The 25,126-nt window shown below is 41.3% G+C and overlaps 2 protein-coding genes across 5 annotated transcripts in view; one reads left to right on the top strand and one right to left on the bottom strand.

Moving 5' to 3' along the window:
• Positions 1-879: 879 nt before the first annotated feature.
• On the bottom strand, positions 880-9,339 carry emp3a (epithelial membrane protein 3a). 4 transcript variants are annotated; one of them, XM_046028614.1, is made up of 6 exons: positions 9,268-9,339; positions 7,108-7,185; positions 2,714-2,809; positions 2,376-2,478; positions 2,053-2,193; positions 880-1,735 (listed from the first exon to the last, which is right to left on the bottom strand). In XM_046028614.1, the coding sequence occupies exons 3-6, from the start codon at positions 2,789-2,791 to the stop codon at positions 1,560-1,562; spliced, it is 498 nt and encodes a 165-aa protein (XP_045884570.1). In that variant the 5' UTR covers positions 2,792-2,809; positions 7,108-7,185; positions 9,268-9,339; the 3' UTR covers positions 880-1,559. The 4 variants fall into 4 exon arrangements, with proteins under 4 accessions (XP_045884570.1, XP_045884569.1, XP_045884571.1 ...); XM_046028613.1 differs by lacking the exon at positions 9,268-9,339 and having other exon boundaries at positions 7,108-7,192; XM_046028615.1 differs by lacking the exon at positions 9,268-9,339 and having other exon boundaries at positions 2,714-2,825; positions 7,108-7,176.
• Positions 8,808-25,126, top strand: part of si:dkey-264d12.5 (coiled-coil domain-containing protein 30) — an 18,470-nt gene continuing 2,151 nt past the window's right edge. Inside the window, 20 exon segments of the mRNA XM_046028617.1 lie at positions 8,808-9,146; positions 11,825-12,001; positions 12,089-12,209; positions 13,098-13,309; positions 13,712-13,807; positions 14,244-14,409; positions 14,748-14,819; positions 16,319-16,434; positions 17,318-17,416; positions 17,835-17,942; positions 18,227-18,325; positions 21,411-21,509; positions 22,034-22,132; positions 22,264-22,361; positions 22,466-22,571; positions 22,753-22,865; positions 23,118-23,259; positions 23,647-23,749; positions 23,752-23,779; positions 23,928-24,045. Of these exon segments, the coding sequence (XP_045884573.1) occupies positions 9,132-9,146; positions 11,825-12,001; positions 12,089-12,209; positions 13,098-13,309; positions 13,712-13,807; positions 14,244-14,409; positions 14,748-14,819; positions 16,319-16,434; positions 17,318-17,416; positions 17,835-17,942; positions 18,227-18,325; positions 21,411-21,509; positions 22,034-22,132; positions 22,264-22,361; positions 22,466-22,571; positions 22,753-22,865; positions 23,118-23,259; positions 23,647-23,749; positions 23,752-23,779; positions 23,928-24,045 (2,187 nt within the window). The 5' untranslated portion in view covers positions 8,808-9,131.

Below are 25,126 nucleotides of genomic sequence, written 5' to 3'. Positions count from 1 at the left end.
CCAGGCCTGCTCGTGTCAACCTTCATGCCGGTTAAAACAATCATTTCATTCATCCTTCTGGCAAAAAGGCACAATGTCTTCACATTGGCAAGAGCTGCCCAGAACACATATGATATCTTGATGTTGATCTTTCTTTTACTGAGACAAAGTCTGTTCAAGGCTCACAAGTTCGGTCCTGAATATTAAGCAGAATATTATAATAAGTTTAAAGTGATCAGCATTTTTTTTTTTTTAAATCCATTTTGAAAACACAAAAATCAAAACATTGTGAAACTCACGTCCTGGGCAGCATGTCTCATCGCTCAAGCACAAGTATTACTCAGGAGCTCTCCGGAGCTCTAGCTCTTCATGTGTTCCCTGCCTTGCAGGTCAGCTCACTTCTCTTAACCCTTACACTCCTTGTTGCTGACAGATGGCAGAAAATCTGTGCAGCAGACAGATCGTTCAGCTACTCAGACACACAGTCACGATCCTGCTTTACCTCCCTCTGACTTTCGCAGCCGCTGCATTTAAATTAAATCAACCTGATATTCAGGTTTCATTTCAAACGCGTGCTAAATTTGTGTGTGGTGCATTATATGTGTATTTTATCTAAGAGGCTGTCATTTACCTCACAGGTTTCTTTTTGGACTTGTTCAACTTGACAGGTAGGTTTGTGCAACACGCAATGCTGTATCTGACTTCCCATCTAAAGGTGTCAGGTGCAATCACAGAAGTTTTTTTTTTTATTTCTTTGAAAATACCGTTGGAAAATGTGTTTGTGAATCTTGACAGTAGTATCACTGGCCAGTTTGTTATCAGCTCATTATCACATTCCTCTACTGTTCTGTAGAAAACAGTCTGAGCATACTTTAACAAAGTAAGGCAAGGCAAGGCAAGTTTATTTGTATAGCACATTTCAACAACAAGGTAATTCAAAGTGCTTTACATAAAACATAAAAGCAACAGGGAAATATAAAAAAGTTTAAAAGTTAATTGAAGTGCTTTATTTAACTTTAAACAATGAATGCTACCAAACAATGAGTGATTGATTGAATGACAAAGATAGTGCACCCTTTCCCATCCATAGTGTTATGTCAGGGGATTGCACCCACTGTGCTACATATAAAGCACTTCATACAGAACAAAACAAGTGTTAGCCATTCGGTGAAACTAACAAATGGGAAGATTTCTTACAAAGTGACAACAATCCGTTTATTGTTTTTTAATCAGTAAACACAAATATATATACATACAAAAATCATGTATTAAGCACAACAAGTTAGGAATTCATTACCTAATACAGATACCTGTCAGAATCCTTCATGTAACACATTCATAATGAGCTTTTTATCTTACAGCGTTAAATGATTTTTAGTTTCCTTGATCTGGTCTTGGTTGATAACAATGTGTCTCAGGATAGATCATGAGTTATAAATAAAACAGAATTTTATCTTTTCTTTCTCAGTCATCTTATTTCCTCATGTGTGCTTACAGTTAACTGGAAAGTGACTGATGTGAGCCACGACCGTCACACTCATTAAAAAGAGGGTTTTTCCAGCCTTTCGGGGGGTTTTGGCTCACTGCTTCTTGCGCAGGTGGACATATAGGACTCCACTGACCAGGAGGAGAGGGACACACAGCCATGCCAGGATGAAACAGTAGCCAAAGCGTCCTTTGCTCAGATCTCTGGAGTCATTTAAGATCTCCTTTCTGTGGAAGGTGAAGATGAGGCAAGCAGCAAAGACTGTGAAACCTGCAAGAGCAACACATTACGTTTCAATTCAAATTCTCTCATGTCATCACAATCATACAATTTCATGGTATGTATATATATATATTTGACTGAAAATAAACTATAGAATCCATTTTCACCTACATGAGGGGACATGTCTGCAGTACTGTGGTTCACTGTTAGTCTGATACATTTATTGTTACTACTTCCTCCAATTATAAAACAAATATTCATAAACTGCATTCAAAAATTTTGAAATGTTAGACATTTGTCACTGTCATTAGAAATTGCTGTTAGGTTCATATCTTATGTAGCTATTAGAATAAGCCATCAAACACCTGCAAAGGCCTGACAGAGGCCTGTGAAGTAGAAGAGTCCTCCTTTGGATAAGGTGAGCAGCTGGCCCAGAAAAATGAGGAAGGAGATGGAGGAGAAGACCACAGAGAGGACCATGAGGGCCTGGACAGACTGCAGCCAGTCTGGGAAAGCGGGAAGAGAATGACTGTAAACCACTGACTGATACAAACAAAACTCAAAGCTTCAGGCAGTTACGAAATATCCAATAAGGCAGATATGCAAACTAGATATGGCCAGCGAATAAACAAACCAACTTAAACACATGTATGCAGGTAAGCACGCAGAAAAATACTTGAAAATGTACCGCTCTCATTCGTAGCTGCACACAACCAGGTGTTCGTGGCATTATCATGGAAGCAGTTATACCAGAGGTCTGTGATTTCGGTATCAGTCCATACCCACCAGGACTGCAGAAAGAAAGAAACAGTTTTTTTTTTTTCTCACTTTGGCATTCGGCGTAAATGAGGTCAGATTTATAATTACTGATGGATCAGATTTCCACCACAGTGCCCAAAACCACAGGTAGAATGTTGATGTGCAGCATTTTTGTATTTGCTTTTATTAACCTCAAGCGTGTATTAACAGAAACATACTGAAAGATGAGAGACAACATAAATTAAAATCAATTGACACGTGTCTCACCTTCTCCAGGGTGGCGATGAAGAGCATGGTCAAGGTGAGCAGATGCAGCACGGTTAGGGATATGAGCAGGAAGACCATGGCTGCTTGGAGATGAATCTGATATCAAACAATCCTGTGATGTTATATAATTATAGGCTGATGTTTTTACAAGAGCAGCCTTTAAAATGAATCTGCAGTAAGATTGGTGGTTCCACATGGAACCAAACAGCTCTGCAGTCAAAGAAACACCATTTGCCACTGCTAAGCATTGTCCCTTCTGCCCATGTAGTTTCAAATGGCCAGCAGATTTCCTTGAGGCAGGGAACGTCTCGGGTTACATATGTAACCCTTGTTCCCCGAGAAGGGGAACGAGACACTGCGTCGGTGACGACACTATGGGAACGCCTCTGGGTGTGGCAGGGCTGAAATCATGAATGAAACTACTCCAATCCTATTGGTGTTGCTAGAACGGTAGCGTGTGACGGCGTAACTGGAGGCGTATATAAGCACGCCGGCACACCGGACACATTAGCTCTTTGCTATGAAGCAAGGCACTCCAGGCGGGGCGAGGTGTGGCGGACAGATGCAGTGTCTCGTTCCGCTTCTTGGGGAATAAGGGTTACATACGTAACCCAAGACGTTCCCCTTTGAGGGAACTCGAACTGTGTCGGTGACAACACTATGGGAACGAGAATACCCACTATACCACGCCGAAGCCTCCGCCTGCCCCCCAGCGTGCAGTAACCCGCAGGCACGACTAAGAGGAGAGCGCACGGGTGCCGGGTGCAGAAGGAAGGTCCAGACTGTAAACCGGATGAAAGTGTGAGGAGTGGCCCAGCCAGCTGCCTCACACAAATCCTGGAGCGAAGCCCCTGCGAGGAGGGCCCTGGAGGCTGCCATGCCTCGAGTAGAGTGCGACCTTACGGCCATAGGTGAAGGTAACCCGCGCACCTGATAGGCCAGGGAATAGTCTGAACAATCCAGTTGCTGATCGTGTGTTTGGAAGCGGGGAGCCCAGCCTTGGGGGACCCGAAACACACCAGCAACTGGTCTGCTTTCCTCCACCGGGAAGACCTCAGAGTGTAAATACTCAGCGCTCTGACAGGGCAGAGCAGATGAAGTCTCCCATCCTCCGCCGTCACATGAGGTGGGGGATGAAACACCTGCAGCACCGTGGACCCTGCCAAACTGGACGGAACCTTAGGGACATAGCCCGGACACGGGTGCAGGATGGCTCTGACCCTCCCCGGGGCAAACACCAGGCATCGAGGAGAAACCTTCGAGAGAGAGATGATAGCGAGGAGAAAGGTTATAGTGAGGAGAAAGGCCATCTTAAGGGTCAGGTGCTTGGCCTCAGCCGACTCCAGGGGTTCGAAGGGGGCCTCAGCCAGCGCTTCGAGAACCACTGCCAGGTCCCGAGTGGGAACCCTGGAACGAGTCACAGGTCTCATCCTCCGGGCTCCACGAAGGAAGCGCACGACCAGTTGAAGCCTCCCCAGAGGGGCGTGGAACGCTGCAATGGCAGCCACATACACCTTGAGTGTGGACGGGGAAAGGCCAGCAGAGAAACGGTACTGGAGGAACTCCAGTACCATATTCACCAGGCAGATAAGTGGGTACACTGCCCGTTCTCTACACCAGGTGGCAAACACATTCCACTTCAGGCCGTACATCCTTCTCGTGGACGGGGCTCTGGAGTGGAGTAGAGCGTCTGGACCGCTTCTGCCATCAGGCCCGCCTCCAGGAACTGGTCCCCCTCAGGGGCCAGACCCACAGCTGCTACAGGGCGGGGCGCGGGTGAAAGACCCGGCCTCCCGCCTGGGAGAGCAGGTCTCTCCTCAGAGGGACCACACCCAGGCCGCCCAAAACGGGGCTACAAGTACGGAGCTTCTGGACCCCCAGTACCCCCAGTCGCTCTGCTCCAGAACCTCCAGGAGCAGAGCGACTGGGGGAAAAGCATACAGACGCAGCCTTGGCCATGTCTGCACCATGGCACCCCCTCTCGGAGGGGGGGTGCGGGAGGGGGCAAGAGGGGGAACCACAGCGGACAGTGCGTAATCTCTCGAGATGCAAAACATAGTCGTTGAGTCCCACACCACCTCTAGGAACGTAGTCCGTTGGGCGGGCGTCAGCACGCTCTTCTTCGCGTTGAACCGCAGCCCCAAACGCTGAAGGTGGGCGAGGACGACATCTCGATGCCGAACATCTAACTCTCGAGACTGGGCCAGAATGAGCCAGTCGTCGATGTAGTTCAATATGCGGATGCCCTGGAGCCTCATCGAGGCCAGAGCTACATCCATACACTTGGTGTACGTGCGAGGGGAGAGTGCTAGGCCGAACGGAAGAACCCGATACTGGTACGCTGCGGTACCCCGGAACTGCAGCAATCCACTACCGTGCGCAGGATTTAGTTCACTGCCGGCCAGCCTTTAGTTCGTCATAGCTGGGCGCAGACTGATGACGTCGGCCATGACGCTAAGCACGTCTAACTCGTCAGAATCAGACCGTGCCAGCCTCTCCAGACTCATACCTCGAGCGGGAGAAGCCGAGAAGCGGGCTCCCGAACGGGGAAGAGAGGAGTCGGAGCCAGCAGACGAGAAACGGGAAAAAGCCTCGGCAGTCCCGATGCCCTCGGAGATGTCGCGCTGGGAGCCCCATGACCGAAGCCGCCGCGCCGCCTCACCGACCGCAGGGCCCGAGCCACGGGGAGAGCGCATCCGGCCGTCTTCGGAAAAGAGAGCCGCACGGGACCTCAGCACCCTCAGGGGCAGGGCCTCGCAATGGCCGCAAGCAGCCCCCTCGAAAGCTGCCTGGGCATGCGGCATCCCCAGACAAGCCACACACAGGGCATGAGTGTCCCCAGCCGTGATGTGGGCATGGGAAACACACTGCCTGAACTGTTCACCAGCCATCTTCTCTGTCAGACTTCCTTCCAGGAAAGAAATTTCCTCTCGTGGTAGTACTTCTTTCATAGTCTCAAACATGTCAGAGTGCCTGCTGACTAGAAAAAAGCTAATGTGTCCGGTGTCCTGGCGTACTTATATACGCCTCCAGTTACGCCGTCACACGCTACCGTTCTAGCAACGCCAATAGGATTGGAGTAGTTTCATTCATGATTTCAGCCCTGCCACGCCCAGAGGCGTTCCCATAGTGTCGTCACCGACGCAGTTCAAGTTCCCTCGAAGGGGAACTCTCTGTATGCCTCTCGAGGAAACTCTGAGCACTTTCATCAAACATCTCCACATCTGCACTGGCAATCTCTGCCCATGCCAGACAGAGGGGGTATTTCTCTGAGGAGTACATCAGAACATCACCTCCCTGTAACTGTTGTAAACAAACTTTTACTCTGAAAACCTCTCTACCAACGGTCTGATGTTGTGTACTTTTCATGAATATGGGTACAAATGTTATACCTACAGTATTAAGACAGACAATCTGGCATTACGTGTGTGGTTCAAGAAGAAAAACCTACAAATGTAATCTTTTCAAACATTTCCACATTGATCCACAGATATTTTCAAAAGGCATTTAAAGTAAAATGTCTGAATAAGATGATGTGATGAATGACTCATTGATTTTATTTAAATCCGTGTAGTGATTTTTTCCATAAGAAACTTTTGTGAGGACACAAGTAAAAAGGAGAAGTCACATTATTAAGTAAGACCTTTTTGGTTTCATTTCCCTAAATATAGCTGTTAAAATAAGTAAAGATATAATTTATAAAACATGAATACTGTATTGAAAAAAAACACGAATTTTGTGTTGTGTGTTCTTTTTCTATAGGTAGCTAAATTAGAATTCGCAAATTTAATGCAACATTTTTCTAATCAAAAGTTGAGTCTAAAATATTAAAACTGTGCGTCTGATACGTTTGTTTCTGTGGCCAAAAAGAGAGCCCGCTGCCTGGGTTCACAAATTTATGAATAATTTTTAGTGCTAGATGGAGACTTTCAATTTACCTAAATTACCAACCCTCAACTATAGAGTGCACTCAGACATTTAGGAAAAGCTTGTTCCACGCCTTGCACATGTTTGTCTCTCCCACCCAATTCTGCCCATAGAGGGAAATCCCTGTTGCCATTAGATTGTGGACAATTCAGAGAGGCATGTGTTTGATTACATACTACTACATCTGGTTTACAAAGCAGTTAGGCACCTGGCACACACAGAGGGAAAGTAAAGACCACAGAAATTGTGAGCAAATCACAGTAGAAGGAAAGAAAAACATCTTCATAAATGTTCAAACAATACCATTAAGGACTCTTGTTCGCATTTGATCACATTTGGGTGTGACCTAAATCTCATAAGCCAATAGTTGCATCATACTACACTGTCATGCAAGAAAATAACAGAAAATCCGATCTATTGTTTCTGCTTAATCCAACATAACCAAGATGCTTTGAGGAAGTTCTTACCCTTCAGCTTTTTTGAGTGATTGTCTTTGATCGTCTTTATCCCAGTTGCTGCTTTCCTCCTTCTGCTCTGGTTTTAACCTAAAAACTTGGAGAGAGTGTATAAAAGAGGAATGTGGAGTTAGATATAGGAGGAGTTCACAACACCCATTTCCTCTAAATCCCCCCCACCCCACACCCCCTCAAATTTGTGGTCTGGACCAACTCAACACCAAAAATAACATTCCTCTAGACTGGCATAAACAAAGAGCATTTACACAAAAGCTGTACGGCAGACATCCAAACTGCATTGCGATCTGGAAGAAAATATAATTCAGTCTCTACTGAAGGATAGAAAGAATCACACATTTGACACACATTTCTCTTGTTTCAACTGTATTTGTGTTATTAAAGCCACACTTTAGTGCTGCACATGGACTCATGCTGTTCATCTAGTTGCACAGCTTGGCATGAAGACCTCCACAGTATTTCCAGAGTGAGGTGATTGAAAGGCAGGAAATAAGGGCTGGTTACTTCCCACTTTTCACTGTAAATGTGCAGGAACTCTCAGACCACCCAAGACACAAAACAAAGTGTTCAGTCCTAAATTTCATCCTGAAATTTGGTTTCACTGGTTCTGACTGGCTACAGTAAAATATATTTATATATAGTAAATATATTTTTCTTTATTATAATACTAATAATTACATAATAATGTAATACAAGAAAAACATAAATATGCAACACACATCCCAAATCATAAACAATAAGCAGTATGTAAGCATCAAGCAGAAGTTGTGTTGCGCGAAAGTTGATTCAACTTACGTAATTAAAATCTCTCAGCTGGGTATATTTTAATGCTGTTTGTTCATTATGTTGATTGTACTTATTATTATTATTTGCATCTCATAATGATTTTAGTTACTAGCAGCTGCAGAAACAATGATTGCCTATACAAAATTATGAATAGCTTGTTAATTAATCAATAATCAGTGATAGAGGAAGTATTCAGATACTTCACAGCAATACCAGACTATAAAACACTCCAAATAAAAGTCCAGCATTAAAACTTTTACTCAAGTAAATGTAAGTATTATTAGCAAAATGTGCTCTAAGTATCAAAAGTAAAAGTACTGAATGCAGGAAAAAATGGCTACTGTGACTATTATAAATCATATTGTGGATTATTATGAATGTTGCATAGCCTCACTGTGTAAGCAGCATTTTACTCCTGTAGTCAATTAAAGTGGTGCTAATATTAACTATTTATATATATATATATGTTGGGTAGTTTAATTTATAACAAGAATACTGTAAGCTTATCACAAGTATGTATTTGTATGTAAAATCTTAATTTTTAAAGTAACTATAACTGTCAAGTCAAGTTTCTTAATTTTAGGGGAGTAGAGGTATAAAGTAGAAATGGAAGTACTCAAGTAAAGTAATGAGTACCTAATTTTTTTCCTAATAGGACTTGAGTAAAAGAAGTTAGTTAAATTCCATCACTGCCTGTAGTAGAGCTATCCCATCATTTTACTCTACAGATTAGAGGAACAGATTACACAAAATGCCATAATCAAATATGAAATGGATTCTTTTCCAAAGTTTTCCATTTTACTGATGTTTACCAGTGGATTTAAACTATTCACACTGTTAAGAGTCCCATAAGACCCCTTCAAGGATCCGTGGACAACCCACGAACATCACAGTGCGCAGAAGCTCGCACCACCGGACGGGCAGTGATATTTGCTCTAACGTTACGTTCCTGCAGCCTTATGGCGAGTGGATATCGAGTATATATGGTCCAGAGTTTATGGGGAGTTGAGCGCCTGCTTTAATGTTTGTTACGCACCGTTAAAAAATATGTTATAACCGTTGAACGACGGAAAAACAACAACGGCCGACTCGCGTGTTTACGTCGCGGTGTTTTGGAACGCGAGGCTACGTTCTCAACGACAGTGAGAGTTGAGTTTCGGAAAACGACAAAAGTGAAGTCCAAAAATGTGAGCGTAAACCACGGAGTAAAGCTGTTTATCACCACAGGACAAATGGATCAGTCAGAGGTAATGTTAACGTTAATGGACACATTCTAGCCCTCTATTTTTCTCGTTTACTTTAGGCTAAGTTACTTAACAGCTAGCTAAAACCTAAGACCTTCAAAATGGAAAGTTTGATCTACTTCACCGCTGCAAATAATGGAATTGTCATTTGGTGAACATGCAGTTTCTTCATTAACTTCAAGGTTGAAAAAATCATCCTAATCCACACTATATCACACAGCATCCTCAGCTTGTTACGGTACCAGCTTTGGACTGTTTGAATTCTCTTCTTTTCTTGTTGTTTATTTGTGTCTGCACCAATCCATCAAAAGGAAACGATGTAGATGCCTTGTGCATCATTTAATTCACATTTCCTATTGAATTCATCCTTTGCATCTTCGGAAACGTTTGGATCTTCACTAGACTTTAAAATAAATCCCTGTGGGTTGATTTAAAAGTGTGGTCAGTTAATATTGTGTTTTTTTCAGTTAACGTAATTCGTTTTAGACGACGCTGAAGTTAGTTTCCGATTCGGCAACTTAAGTGAAAGTTAACTTACACTGATGAGCGACTGATTCTCCGTTTTTTGCTCCTCTTACTGCTGTGAAAGCTGTTAGGCATTTTAGGCAAAGCCTTAACGCTGTTTGAAACACTTTTTTAGATTTGAAAAAACTCTATTTTAGGGGAGACCAGGTATGGTTGTAACATGGGGAGAGTTGTAACAACACCAATTCCACCAAATAGAGATAAGATAGGAGTTAGGTGATCATTTCAGTATTTAACTGCTTCATCCCCGATCAGGCATAGTGGTTATCATTTCTGGAAACAGGCATATTCAAACTGATTTTGAGGTAAGAAAGTAAATTTTTTGACCAAGACTATTTTTTGTTTAATATCCATACTATTGCAGAAAGAATTGTTTGATTTATATTAGATTGAAATATAGTTTCTTAGGCAACATGTGATGCATTTTCTCCTTTCTAATTTCAAACCACTAGGTAATACAGGTAGCTAAACATTGGCTGACAGGGGTGGGGTGGGTTGTAACACTTCTTTAAAAAGTGTTACAACCATCCATGATACATAAAACTAGGTACTTTCTTGATTTTATTATTTTCCAGATTGCCCTATGCAGTCTGGGCCCACCAAACCTGCACTCCAGGGTTACCAGCATTAATTTGTCAGCACTGTGACCAGTCCTCACCTGTTGTACACATGTTGGCGTGTGTATCGTCACTCGACCTTTTCCATACTCGGTCTCCACTGGTGGAGAGGGTAGAAAAGTGTATGGGCAGCTTGTGAGAAGTGCCTGTGCGCAAAAATAGTCCCGGTACGCCAAAGAGTAAAATATAGAAGTGCAGTGCACTTCAAGCACTGACTATGACTCTAAAGATGTGCAGAGATGTTCTTAAATTAATTACATTGTAGTAGTATTTATTAAGTATACTTTTTAGTAAGTTTATTCTGTAGATAAATTTACATACACATACTGTACATGTGTGAGTCATCAGACAGAGGCTGTTACAGCAAGAGAGAAACATTGTTCTTTTATATAACTACCTGTTTTGGAAGCATATCATATAGTGTGGCATCTATTTTTGATTCTTTTGTGTGATTGTTACAACCTACCCCACTATTGCCGTAGGTTGTAACAAGGGAACACATTGCATTTGACATCAACTCGCGAGGTCTGTGATATTCTTCTCTATAAAAATTTGAGAACTCTAGCTAAAAAAATTCAGTGAGTTATAGTTACTGAAGCAAAAACTGTTACAACCATACCTGGTCTCCCCCATTTGTGAAAATGACAAAGCGATTTTCCAATTTTTTCCCACATGTAGACCACATTGGACCAGGTCCAGATCGAAGACCACTACACCTAGAGCTCTCAAATCTGGACTAAATTGTCCCACACAGGCTAAGGTTTCTTTAAAACAGAGCTCTAGGTGTAGTGGTTATTGATCTGGACCTGGTCTAATATGGTCCACAAGGGAAAAAAGCAGATAAATCGCTCTTTTTTTCATTTTCACAAATAAAATAAAGTTTTTTTTCAAGTCTAGAAAGGTGTTTCAGACAGCGTTAAGGCTTTGCCTTAAATGCCTAACAGCTTTCACAGCAGTAAGAGATGCAACAAATGGAGAATCAGTCGCTCAAATTAACTTTCACTTAAGTTCCCCTTAACCTTCCCCTTAACTGCCAAATCAGAAGCTGCGAATCGGAAGCTAACTTCAGCGTCGTCCATTCAGTTCATATTAGACCACTTCAGATACACAAGGAAGAAGCAGTTCAACAGAAACATAAGGGCGGTGCCAGCTGTCTCCACAGAAAGAAACAGCTGTTCCCCAAAATGGGCAAACAACTTTAGACACAGCCAAGAGAAGTGTCAGTTATCCCACTCTGGTTCACATTTGCAGGGCATTCAGCAATAAATATTATCATTGCCAGAAAAAAAGGAAGGTTTGTGATCAACTTGATCTTATCCTAAAAATAAATCATCTTTTAATAATGATATCCTGTCCACACAGGTAAAATGTCATATTAATAATAATAATAATAATAATGCCACATTAGAGATTTAAGTGGAAAGTTGTTCAATTTGTTCTTCAACAATGGAGGTAGTGTGAGACAAAAATCCCTTTTAAACTGTGAGATATGTTGGTTTGTCAGTGACCATTTTCACATGTTGCTCATACTGTCTCTAGGAGGCGCTGGAGCAGATCGCTGCATGGTTTAGTGAAGAGGGACTTGCTCCTGACTCGCCTCAGGCGGCTCAGCTGTGTTTGCTATGGCGCAGCCTCCAGCACACAAGAAACCGTCTGAGCAGTATGACGTGGGACCTGGACACCCAGCGTTCACAACACTTAGCAGAGATGGCGGAAGTATGTTATCTCTGCCGAATTACCTGTGACATCATGTGTTCTGTGTCTATTAGCATCTAAGACTTTGGCTTTCTGTCTGTTTGTAAGGTACGCAAGTCCTTGGAGCAGATCCGAGTCTTTACACAGCACAAAGATGTTTTGGCTCAGGAGATACAAGACGAAAATGATCAGCTCAAGGACCAGCTGCGACGCCTAATATCCCTTCAGGGTTGGACATTTTTACCTGTACACTACCTACAAATAATCCAGCAGCAAGATCTTCTTCTTCACTATGAAGATGTCTTTTAGTCTTTGAGAATTGTTATGTGTTATAATAGATTTACAGTACAGATTTTGAGAAAATAGTACTTTTTTCTCAGGCACTCAAGGCTTCCTACTTATTGCTTTTCACATTATCATTTACAATTTCTTTCAGTAACAAGCCATGTTAGCTGTCCTGCCATGTTGGACAATTTACAACATGCAAATTAAAACTCATCCACTGGTTCCATAGAAAAGCTCAGGGGAGCAACTGCACGCTGCTCTTTAACAGAGGTGGGTTGGTTAACCAGAAGTACATTTGACAAACCAACCAGTTTGTAATGGAGGAATGTACGTCAAACCTATGTCTTTTCGCATGTAAAACCGGAAAGTGTAATGTAAAATACTTCAAATAAAATAAATCAAGCATTTCCCCAGCACCCCCAGCCACGAGGGGTAACAATGACTCCATTCCACATTCGAAAAGAAACTTCGACATGCGACACAAAGGTGAAATTTATGATTTATTTATGTTTTTTAAACTAAATGTTTCAGTTTCACAAGAGAAAGGACTTCAAGGATGAAGACTAACTGGGTGGTTTGTCAAATGTCCGTTTAACTTACTTGCTGCTGTTAAAGAGCAGCGCAGAGCCGCTTCCTTTTCTATGGAACCACCCAGGGCTGTCTCCCACACAGTGGATAAGACGAACGGCGCTATCTCGGGGTAGTGGTACTTCTACAGGCAAAGCTCACTTAAACTGACTGCTTTCTTGGGACAAGACCTCAGACACCCTTAGTCCACAGACTTTCAGATTATAAAGCATTATAAATCTTTCACCATTCTCCGTTGTGATAGATGCCCAGATAAGCGAGGTGGCTAAAATGCTGTACCAGCAGGGTCTCACAGAGTTGATTCACAGCAGCCCCAGCGAGCAGGTGGCCTACCTCCTGGTGGAGAGAGCCTCCTTACTCGAGACGAGTGAGGTTCCCGACAACCTGACGGGTGATGGAAACACGGCAAGCTCGCTGGGGACTGTAACCCAAGCGCCGAACACCAATGCACACCAGGTTAGAGGACAAACATGCTAGGTTTAATCAGTGCTTTAGTTTCTGTCATTTTCATCTTTATTTGAGCATTAACAGTAAAGACAGTTGGTGTAAATGTGAGAGACAGGTTATTGTTTATCATTTAATTTGAAAAAGGTTACACAACACTCAGCACTCAGGAATGTGCACAAGCAAGTAGTTTCCTTCATATGAGAAAAGAAAGCCAACACCACAGAGAAGTTTTAAGTTTACCCTTTTAAAGCATGTGATCCCTCATGTGTGATGTTTCTTGTATAATTATAGTCAGATTAATGTGGAACAATTCTGAAACATTTAATATTGTTTCAGTTGTAGGCCATGTCTTATAAATTTCTCTGTGTTCAAACAGCTTATTCTGATTCTTGATTTAATGATGTTCCCCAGCCTTACCACAAGGGGGCACCATGTCATGGCCAGACCCCATGGAAGAGACTATTTGGACTCCACAAAGCTTCACAGAGCAAACATACGTTTATTCCTGTATGTCCTTTCATATACTGTAATGTTACTTCATCCCATACTAACAAACAATAAAAACTGCACTCAGGTCAGTAGGAAAATCAGATGCAATCAGCCACACTGACTTCATTTTGTGCTGTGTTGTCTCACAGTGCATGTTTGAATGTGAGGATCTTTGTGCATGTTTTCCATTCAAAACTATTCAGTAGCATCCACCATAACTGCAAGCTCTTTTTTTTATTCCAGCGTTATTAAGCTCTGTTATCGGCACAAGCTAGGGAACTTTGCATGGCAGAAGAATTTCAAGATACTACACCACTGGTGCATCTTGATCCAGTGCACTTCTCAAGGTCCCTCGTCTCTTCTTGCATGCATTTATTTAACATTCTTGTTTGTTTTCACCGGTTCTTTTCACAGTAACGCAGTCACTTCAGTTGCTCTTTTCCTCTCTCTTTAGGCTGAGGCCAGGCATTTGGCTGGCCAAGCAAGCAGTGTGGAGAGGAAATGTTCCCGGCTGGAGCGGGACCTGGAGGAGGGCTCCCGTCGGCTAGCCATGGCCCACAACGAGATCCGGCGTTTGACTGATGAGCTGGAGTCTGCTCATTTGACCCAAAGAGCCTATGGTGAGAGATATTTATTAGCATTATCAAAGAGATTTCATGGCAATAATACTGTAGCAAGCTTTCACCACTATCTCAGTGCTTCCTCTTTTTTCATCATTAAATCAAGGCGGTCGCCTCTGCTAGAAAAGAAAACATCAAAAATTTCTGTAAAATCCTCAAAAAATATTGTATATCACTAGCTTTCAGAAGTTATTTTACCATCATACAATATCCAAACATACTCGGAAGTTTTCACCAGCTTCCACTGCTCTAAATTGAAAATGAGACTCTACCAGCAACTTTGTGAAGAGTACTGTGAAAACATCTGTGTTTATTCTAACATCTATTATTTTTTTTAGAGCCTGAGCTGGAGGCAGCACAGCAGGAGGTAGAGCAACTCAGACAGGAAGTAGAAAAACTGAAGAAATACGGTGAGAATTATTTTGTCATGTGTATTCATGAAGCTATTACAATTCCCCACAGCTTAGGTTCTTTCTTTTTTCTCTTGAGATTATTCCAGCATGCACTGTGTGAGAGGCAAGGGACACCTTAAAGTCAAAGTCTATTACACACTTAAACAAACACATTCATAGACAAATTAAAAACCTTAAGACAATTTATAATTTGCATGCTACCGAACCTGCAGGAAGAAACTCACATGAACATATGGGCCTTGAGGCTTGGTGAGGTTCACACCAAAAGAGAAGCTAAGGTGCCACAAACTGAGCCACACCACTGCCCTAGATCCGACCCTCACATTTGTTTGTTTGTTCGTATTCTTTTTAAATATATATTTACACTCACTGGCCACTTTATTAGGTACACCTTTCTAGTACTGGGTTGGACACCCTTTAGATTTCAGAGCTACCTTAATTCTTTGTGGCATACTTTCAACGAGGTATTGGAGACATTCCTCAGAGACTTTGGTGTCCATATTGACATAATAGCATCACACAGTTGCTGCAGACTTGTCGGCTGTACATCCATGACGCAAATCTCCTGTTCCACCACTTTCCAAATGAGCTCCATTGGATTAAGATCTGGTGACTGTGCAGGCCATTGGAGTACAGTGAATTCATTGTCATGTTCAATTAACCAGTTTGAGATGATTTTGCGCTTTGTGACATGGTGCAATATCCTGCTGGAAGTACCCATCAGAAGATGGGTACACTGTGGTCATACAGGGATGGACATGGTCAGCAACAATACTCAGGTAGGGTGTCGCGTTTTAACGATGCTCAATTGGTACTAAGGGGCCCAAAGTGCCAAGAAAACATCCCCCACATCATCACACCACCACCACCAGCCTGAACTGTTGATACAAGGCAGGGTGGATCCATGCTTTCATGTTGTTTAAGCCAAATTCTGACCCTACCATCTGAATGTTGCAGCTGAAATTGAGACTCATCAGACCAGGCAACGTTTTTCCAGTTTTCAGTTGTCCAATTTTGGTGAGCCTGTGTGAATTGTAGCCTCAGTTTCTTGTTCTTAGTTGACAGGAGTGGAGCACACCCGGTGTGGTCTTCTGCCCATCTACCTCAAGGTTCGACGTGTTGTACGTTCAGAGATGGTATTCTGCATACCTTGGTTGTAACAAGTGGTTATTTGAGTTACTGTTGCCTTTCTGTCATCTCAAAAGAGTCTGCCCATTCTCCTCTGAACCCTGACATCAACAAGGCATTTTCGTCTACACAACTGCCGCTCACTGGATATTTTCTCTTTTTTGGACCATTCGGTGTAAACCCTAGAGATGGTTGTGCATGAAATTCCCAGTAGATCAACAGTTTCTGAAATACTCAGACCAGCCGGTCTGGAACCCACAACCATGCCACGTTCAAAGTCACTTAAATCCCCTTTCTGATGCTTGGTTTGAACTTCAGCAAGTTGTCTGATAACCTGATGAGTGCATTATCTGACTTTACTTCAAAAGAAATGGTGGAACTAAGAAAGGCCAAAGAGTTGAACGATCGTCTGGACTTTGAGATCAGAGCCTTGAGGAGCAGGGTACGCTCCCTGGATGCTGAGAAAAGCTCTCTGCAGCAGACGGTAAGATACCTGCTGGAATAAGGTATTTTAACTGTAAACACTCCTCATAGGACCAGAAATTAATGGTGACATAATACTAACATTAATTTTTTGCAAAGACTTTCAGAGTTTTTAGGTTTTGTTGTTAGCCAGACCCAAGAGCAGACAGAACACAGGAGACGTAGTAAAAAGTTAGCAGTGGTAGTGAAGGCAGGTGAGGCAGGCGTAAGAAAGGGGCTGGCAGGTAAGCAATGGCGTGGTCTGGTTCCGAGAAGTAATGGCTGTTGGTCCTGGATGTGAATTCGCAGAGCACAGGAATCTTGAAGCACAGGAGAAAAATAACAGGTATTATTCAAAATGTAAACAGTCATCAAAAACTAGAGTAATTAGGGACTCTGGAGACAATAAACTGCCTGAGGTACTCTACCACAAAAGGTTTAGCATAATCTGGCCACAAATCACAGGAAGCCTGGAGTATATACTATAGTGTAGTTTCACTCTGTCTGGTGCCCAGATTGTATTCATGCCCATAACAGACACATGCACACACAGACCGACTACAAGGGAGGGGAAACATGGCATAAACAAGGAGCAAGTCCAGAGCCGCAGCACTGGCTGTGACAAGAGTTTGAATAACAGAATAAGCTTGAATGTATTGGATCCACATGCTTTGAGTTTGTAAGTCTTATTTATAGTAAACTGAATATCTTTGTGTTTAAAACTGATGGCTGGACAAAACAATACATTTAAATAGGTCTACCTGTACTATAGGAAATTTTAATGGGCATTTTTCACTACTTTATGATATGTTATAGACCAAATTATTAATTCATAAATCAAGAAAAGATTATCAGTGATGAAAATGATTTGCAGCGCCACTGTATTGCATGTGTGTTTGTCTTAGGTGGTGTCTCTGCAGGAGAAGGTGAAGCGACTGGAGTCAGCCCAACAGCAGCTCCTAACTGTTCAGGTCCAGGCCAACCAGACCACGGAGCTGGCTGAAGTAAGCCTCACTGCTCAAACTCATTAACTGTGAAAATATATTGCTCTTTTAGATGTGTACACTCTGTCATTCAAAATAGTAGCCCAGTGTTCAAGAGCTACAGTACAGCCTGTCAAATCCTAAATGAAATCACATTAAATCAAAGAATTCCTGAATTATCATGTAAGCACAAGAGAGAAGAATCTCATTGCCCAGACTGAAAGCCTTTTTAAATAATAATAATAAACAAATACAAAATGGTAAATGGTTGTGTGTATAATCTAAACTAGTCTAATCTAGCAATAGGTAGCTGTTATGAACAAATGCAAATTTTACAGGCCAACAATACTTTTTTATTAAACTTATTTGTTCTAAGATGTCCCATAAATAATTTATTATATTATTATATATTATATATTATTATATTATATCGCTGCAGAGGGAGTCGGAGCAACTGAAGTCGGCCCTGCAGGAGCTACAGCAGCAGGCTGAGCAGCAGCTCCTCACTGTGCAAGTTCAGGCCAACCAGGCTAATGAGTTAGCTCAAGTAAGTCCCACTGCGCAGATCGCTGAGCATTACATCTGACACTGAAACAGTCTGCCCCTCCCACAGTCAGTCATTTAACTACAGATCGCTATCATTATCGCCATTATCAGCATGGATTTAACAGCAGAGATGGCAATTTAATGGAGGAGACACGTGGTGGACACAGTGGAGACTGGTTGGAAAGATTGATCATTTCTACTAAATCACCAATAGAAACCTCTTGATCTTGAAATAGTTCCAAATGACACACCCAATACATTCGTGTTCCTTCTTTTTTTTTTTAGTCTCAAGCAGCAGAGCTGGCACAGAGCAGACACACCTGCAGAACTTTACAGGAGAAATTCACTGCTCAGACAACATGCCTTGTGGAAAAGGAGGAGACTGTGAGTGCATAAAAATAGCAACAGCCTAACTAATACAAGTTATTATGGATGGTTTTGTTACGTTCAGCCACCTGGCTGAAACAGAGGTTGTGGACCCAAAGACACAGACACGGAGATGAAACTGGTGAGTAGTTGAGGTTTATTGCCAAAACAGTTGAGTCTTACAGGTGATATGGGCCTGTACCACGAAGCGTGTTCAACATACCCAGGATATATTTTAGTTATCTGGCTTACCTAACCCCAGCAATCGAGGTCTGGATAAGCGGTACTACGAAGCTGGTTATCAACTCGGTAAGTCAACCCAGGGTTTCCAAATCCAGCCGTGAGCGTGTTCACATAAAAGAGGTGGTGTTAGCAGCAGATGAACAATCACAAACATGAATAAGTCCCCTGGCGTCAGAGCGTCATATTTTACAAACGAAGAGCAAACTGTAACACTACAGAAATACGACATGGTCTAAGTAACTCAGCTGCAGCTGACACATGCAGGGAGAACATTGCAGACAATGTGAGTGCCTAAATGAACAGGCGTAGTCTAAAATAATAATGCGTTGATTTGATGTGTTCTTATGAGCTGTATGAAAATATCAGCCTTATTTAGCTTGCCTGTGTGTCTGCGTTTCCACATTAAAACCAGCGCACTAAATAAGTGGTCGTTCCACCACACTTTAATGAAGTGTAATGAAATGAGATTAATTTATTTAACACACTCAAGTTTTCCAAACATTGTTCTAAATTAACGTCATAAAGCAGTGAAACAAAAAATCCATTCATGCCATAAAATGTACACAAATAGTTGTTGAAAGACTGAATCTCAACATTTAGGCCACTGAAAACTCACCTCACCCTGTGCCCACATGGCAAAAGGTGGGGCAGAACATGACCAGTCTCTGTGATAGCCTTTTAGATTGCTACTAACCTAAAATAAATAGCCTACGTTTAAATTAAAAATTTCGATATCCCTACCAAACTGCTCATAATATTCAGCCTCACATAAGAAAAATGAAACCCTTTTATTTTAACTGCTGCGACAGGCTGTGTGAAACGGACTGGGATCAAATAAAAAATATTAACACATTTCAAAGCAGTTAGTAGGCTTACTGTAAAAACCTGTAGGCCTACAATAACCTAAGGCTTTCAATCAGTCTATGTAGGATGATATCACTATAGCCTACAAGAGTTTCTCTGTATCACTGCAGCAAACATGAAAGCAGCCCATAAAAAAGTCTGTGGAACAGTGTGTAGATTTCATACAGATGGTGATGTCATTTTACAAGAGAGCTGATTGGTCAGTAGGTGGTGTTTTCATGGAGAACCTTCTCCAGGTTATGTTCCAGATAAGAGATCAACTTTGTCTTTGTATGTCTGTTTAAGCTACCAATAATTTGTCAGAAATGTCAGTGAGCCAGTTTAAATAATAGAAAAGCCCTGATTAAACACTGTATCCTACAGGATTTGTGGGCCAGGCGTACAGTGAAATTGCTTGGAGAAAAGACACGTATTGTTTTTAAATATTGGGATGGGTATACAGTATCATGCACTTTTTGGAACTCCAAAGACCAGATGCTTTATAGAGTCTAAGGGCGGGTTCACACTGACTTTGTTTAGTCCGGTTGATCTGGATCCTGGAGCGTTTAACCCCTTTGACGCTGTTCGTTTGGGTTGCTGTGAACGCTGGACTCAAACTCTGGTGCGGACCAAACGTGCTGTCTGGTCCTCCTTGAAGGGGTGGTCTTGGACCGCTGTCAAGTGGCAGTTCATTTCTGGTGAACACGATTCAAACCAATCACAGGAAGCTACCAGAGAATGTGTCATTAAAAATAGTACTTATTTATTATTATTTCATATTTATCAGAATATGTTTTATTACCAAGTACTTGTTTAACTGTTTGACAATTTGTACTTGGTATTTGGTACATACATTAACATATTAAGAGGAAATAAAAAGAAAGACAAAATACTGCAACAGTCAAGAACAGAAGGCGGGAAGTTTGACTGGCGTGGTACATCTGTCAAACGGTAACGCAGGTGTCCTAAGACAACCTCAGGAAGGACAGAAACCTCCCATGGAGTGGAATGCAAAAAAGTTTGCTTGATCTTGATTATTAGTATGAATATAGAAAATAGAAGAATGACTATCAAAATGAAAGAGACAATATAAGAAACAGCTCACTATACCAACTACATACATTATATAATAATAATATAATAATAATAATAATCTTTCAATCAAAAACAAGTTACAAAGTGCTTTAACAAGTGTAAAGAAAATAATACCCAAGAGACAATAATACAAAAACAATACAAGATAAAAGCATGAAAACATTGAAAAGACTAAAATACAGATAAATATAAAATTAGTAAAATACAATAAAATAAAAGGGATAAAATAAAATCAAATAAGATCGGGAAAGGCTCTCCTATAAAAGTATGTTTTAAGAAGGGACTTAAAAGAGTTCACTGACTCAGCTGACCTGATTTCCTCAGGCAGGCTGTTCCAGAGCCTCGGGGCCCTGAGAGCAAACGCTCTGTCCCCTTTAGTTTTCAGACGAGACTCTGGAACAGACAACAGACCTCTGCCCGAGGATCTCAAGGTACATGCTGGTGTGTATGGGACTAATAATAGGCTAAGTATCATAATATGGGATGTATCTGCAATAATTAATTCAAGGAGATACATATGGATTCTGTAAACATAAGCTGCTTTTATGATAGGCCTTTACGATCCTATTTGCATGATTTTTTTGCAATTGCTAACATAGTGATAAAGTTTTTGTAGTCTGTTTTTTGGAAATGTAGAATCATTCAGTATCTTTTACTTTAAATGAGGCAGGGGTATTTTTTCTGTACTGTGTGTATATTAAAAATGTGTGTGTACAAATCTTGAGACAATATTGAATTATTTCATTTTGAGTTAAGTCGTGTTTAGGGAGTTTTTACACTTGATAATAATATAGGCACCAACACTTCCAATAGGTGATTTATTTGCAATTATTGCAAATATTAGAAGCTTTGTTGCCTGTGTTATTATTCAGCATAGAAACTCCCATCCCCACTACATTGATCTGTGTGTAATGTTTCTCAGGTTGTGTCCCTAAAGAGGAAGGTAGAGGAGCTGGAGTCAGCCCTGCAGGAGCTGCAGCAGCGTGCCAAGCAGGCCAACCAAGCGGATGAGTTAGATAAAGTAAGTCTCACTGTACAAATCCTTCATCATTACATGAGAAGATGACACCTGCTTTAACTGCCATCCAAACAGAGCAGAACTGAATTTTAGATCAAACGGCATAGGTTCAACACAGTTTGTTTTTACTGAGCAGGATTGTATTACTGACCCAGTCTTTTCAAGAATCTTATTCTTGTCAAACACGGTGTCGAGGCAGAGATCAGCAGCAAAGACCCCTCAGTGAACAAAGCAGAGCAGACATCAATACAGAATGACATGATTAATCAGACACGGCCTGAAAGGAGGAGATTGGGTGGCGGCGGGTTACAAGCTGCTTACAGAGGAAGCAGCAAGGGAAGGCAGGCTATAGCAGCCTAAATAAGGCATCTTACATGGATTGTGCCAATGAATGCTATGAGAGGAATCAGCTGACGTGACTGCCTTTAAGAAGGCTGCGATCAGCTGATGTGCTGGGATTGACTTTGACCTGAACTTGCCTGCCTGATTTGTGGATACATGACTGAAAGTTGCTCTTGTATTTCCAGTTCCAAGCAACTGAGCTGATACGGAACAATGAGATCTGCAGAGCTTTACAAAATAAACTCAGAGCTCAGTCAAGATCACTTTTGGAGAAGGAGTCAGAAGTGAGCCATTCAATATATTAAAATATTAGTTAATTTATTAAAATATACTCAGATTTTTTTTAAAGAGAAATGCACTACAATGGCATTTGTTTCCAATCACATGAGGTCTAAACTTTTTCTTATCCTTTCAGATACATTCCCTTAAGCAGCAGCTGGAGCATTCTCATAATAACCTGGATGACCTTATAGCTACCATCTGCAGCAAAGAAAACAATCTTCATGATCAAAAGTAGGATATTCCGCCTCCTCACACCATCCAGCAGCTACTGTATGTGCATGCCAACTCTGTATGTTGCAGGAGCACATAGATGAGGTTTCTGTGTGTGTTTGAAGGCTGAGGAAGCAAAAACAGGCAGATTCACAACTCCTTGCAACAGAGGATGAAGAGCTACAGACACAACTACAGCAGCTGCAGAACAAGGAAAACACACTGTGTAAGGTAATCTTCTAAAATTCTTTAATTTTCAAATATACTGGAAAAACTGGTAACTCATCAGGGCTACGACTACGACTGTTGACCAGTACATTATGGCAGGAACTGTCGCCGCCCATGTGTTAAGCTGGGAGAAAACAAAGCCATTCATTATTGTCACTGCGGATGCTTTTACCTTTCACCTCAGCAAGGTCCTGATTATCAAGAAGCAGTAAAAACTCTGGTGGCCACCCAAGACGAGCTCAAGATGCTTAAGAAGGAGATATGTGAAACCCTTATATGCCTTGACAAAGAGCGGAGGTAACAGGCCCATAATGTTGCTGTCAGCTGAAAAACGTGTCTCTCCCAAACTATAGAAACACAATATAAAGTTTGATGAGACATTTTTTTATTCTTAGCCAATACATGTTTTATGTATAAATGAACACCAACTGTTCCACCTTACATATGACCCTTTATAGTATAATATTAATTTATGGTGTACAATAATTTTCTATCCTGGATTGGTTATATAAAGTGTGTTATTTTTGAATATTTTTATTCTTCTTACAGTAAATACCATGAGAGGAAGGAAAAACATAAGTCAAAACTGTGTCGAGCCAAACAAAAATGTGATGACGAAACAACATGGCGTGATGAGAAGATAAAAAATCTAGAGCGAGAACTGTCCTTGTGTTCCCATTCATTATCAAAGGTAAATCTGCAGCTTTGTCCTACTTTCCACAAAATAAACCAGGGTGTTTGAGGTATATCTTGTTTAAAATTAAATTTAGCATTATTTGTTTTAAACTTAATTGGATAACTTTTTTATTCATGTGTTGAATTTCAATATCAATATTTATTCCTACTTGTGCTGATATATACAAAAATTTAAATAAAATAATAATAACTGTTTTCTCAGTGAAGAAAAGCATTACCACTATTTTCGTCCACAGTATAAGTAAGCAATGGAGATGCTGAGTCATAGGCAGTGTGTAATTCCTGTATCGATAAGTCTCCCTCTATTGACTGTTATTACATAAATTAGGTTAGATAAAAATGGATGATGAATTTAGGAAGTCAAATTGTTTTTCTTTCCCAGGAAAAAGAGCTTACCATAAGTATAACTATAGAAAATGACAATCTACTTGCCGAGAGGAGAAGACTACTACAACAGCTAAATGAGGAGGAGCACAACAAGAAAGACATATTTCAGCTTCTTTGTCCAAATGCAGGTATTGAACTTTGTTAAATCTTAACTGCATGGTGAAATTATTTACACATTATGTAAATATTTAAATAGCCAAACTCTCTAACTAACTCTAGGGCTATACTTGTATGTGTGTTTACTGACAATAAAGAGGTGTTTGTTTTGATGTCAAGGGTGGATTTTCTAGAGACGGAAAACAAGGAACTAAGAAACAAAATACTCCACATGTCCAATCGGATAGCTGTCCCGGAACAAAGCCTGCAAAACATGCAGTCACTTCACTTTGCTGAGGTACCGGGCATTCATCTTTGGATATTGTGTTTCTGATCTGGGCCCCGTTTCAGAAAGCGGGATTAGTGAAAATTCTGAGTCTGTTAAGCCCGAGATGAGGGAAACTCTGGGTTTTCTATTTCAGAGAGCGAGATCAGATAAACTCTAGATCAGTAACTCCGGCAACTGATTCTGTGAACCTTATGTCCTTGGGAGGCACACAAAAACCATCAGTTTCTCTCTGACTCCTTCGCTCCTGCGAAGCCTGAGGCAGCTGTCTGACACTGTTTCATTTCCTTGTTCATACTGTCGATATCAAAGCACATATCTGAACGCATTTACATCTTTAAAAACTTTAAAATCCCGTTTGGATAGGCTATTTTTTTTTCATCCAAACATGATCTTGAACATGACTACTTTTATGATCAAGCTGTCATCGATGTAAGGACAGATCTCCGCATATCGTGGATTTATCCTCAGCACAGAATAAAGTCCGTCTTTAGGTATAACACTGACAGTTGCACTGAAAACACTTAGGCTACTGTGGGCTACATTACTGCAGTAATCACTGCAACCTATAAAATTGATGAATGAACAGTAATCTCTCATATTGTATTCATATGGTCGCATTGATTGGAACATTCTTATCAAAGTTATCATGCTATAGATAGATAATATAGATAATGTGAATATTTCGGGTGAGGATGACTGTGGTGCAACTGAAGCAAATTGGCTTAAATGTAGTTTTACAGTGGGTACGGAAAGTATTCAGACCCCTTTAAATTTTTCACTCTTTGTTTCATTGCAGCCATTTTCCAAAAATCAAAAAAGTTCATTTTATTTCTCAGTAATGTACACTCAGCACCCCATCTTGACAGAAAAAAACAGAAATGTAGAAATTTTTGCAAATTTATTAAAAAAGAAAAACTGAAATATCACATGGTCATAAGTATTCAGACCCTTTGCTCAGTATTTAGTAGAAGCACCCTTTTGATCTAATACAGCCATGAGTCGTTTTGGGAAAGATGCAACAAGTTTTTCACATCTGGATTTGGGTATCCTCTGCCATTCCTCCTTGCAGATCCTCTCCAGTTCTGTCAGG

Source organism: Micropterus dolomieu, linkage group LG18 (assembly GCF_021292245.1).
Source record: "Micropterus dolomieu isolate WLL.071019.BEF.003 ecotype Adirondacks linkage group LG18, ASM2129224v1, whole genome shotgun sequence".
NCBI lineage: Eukaryota > Metazoa > Chordata > Actinopteri > Centrarchiformes > Centrarchidae > Micropterus > Micropterus dolomieu.
Note: the sequence above shows the minus strand (reverse complement) of the source record. Positions and strands in the feature narration are given on the sequence as shown.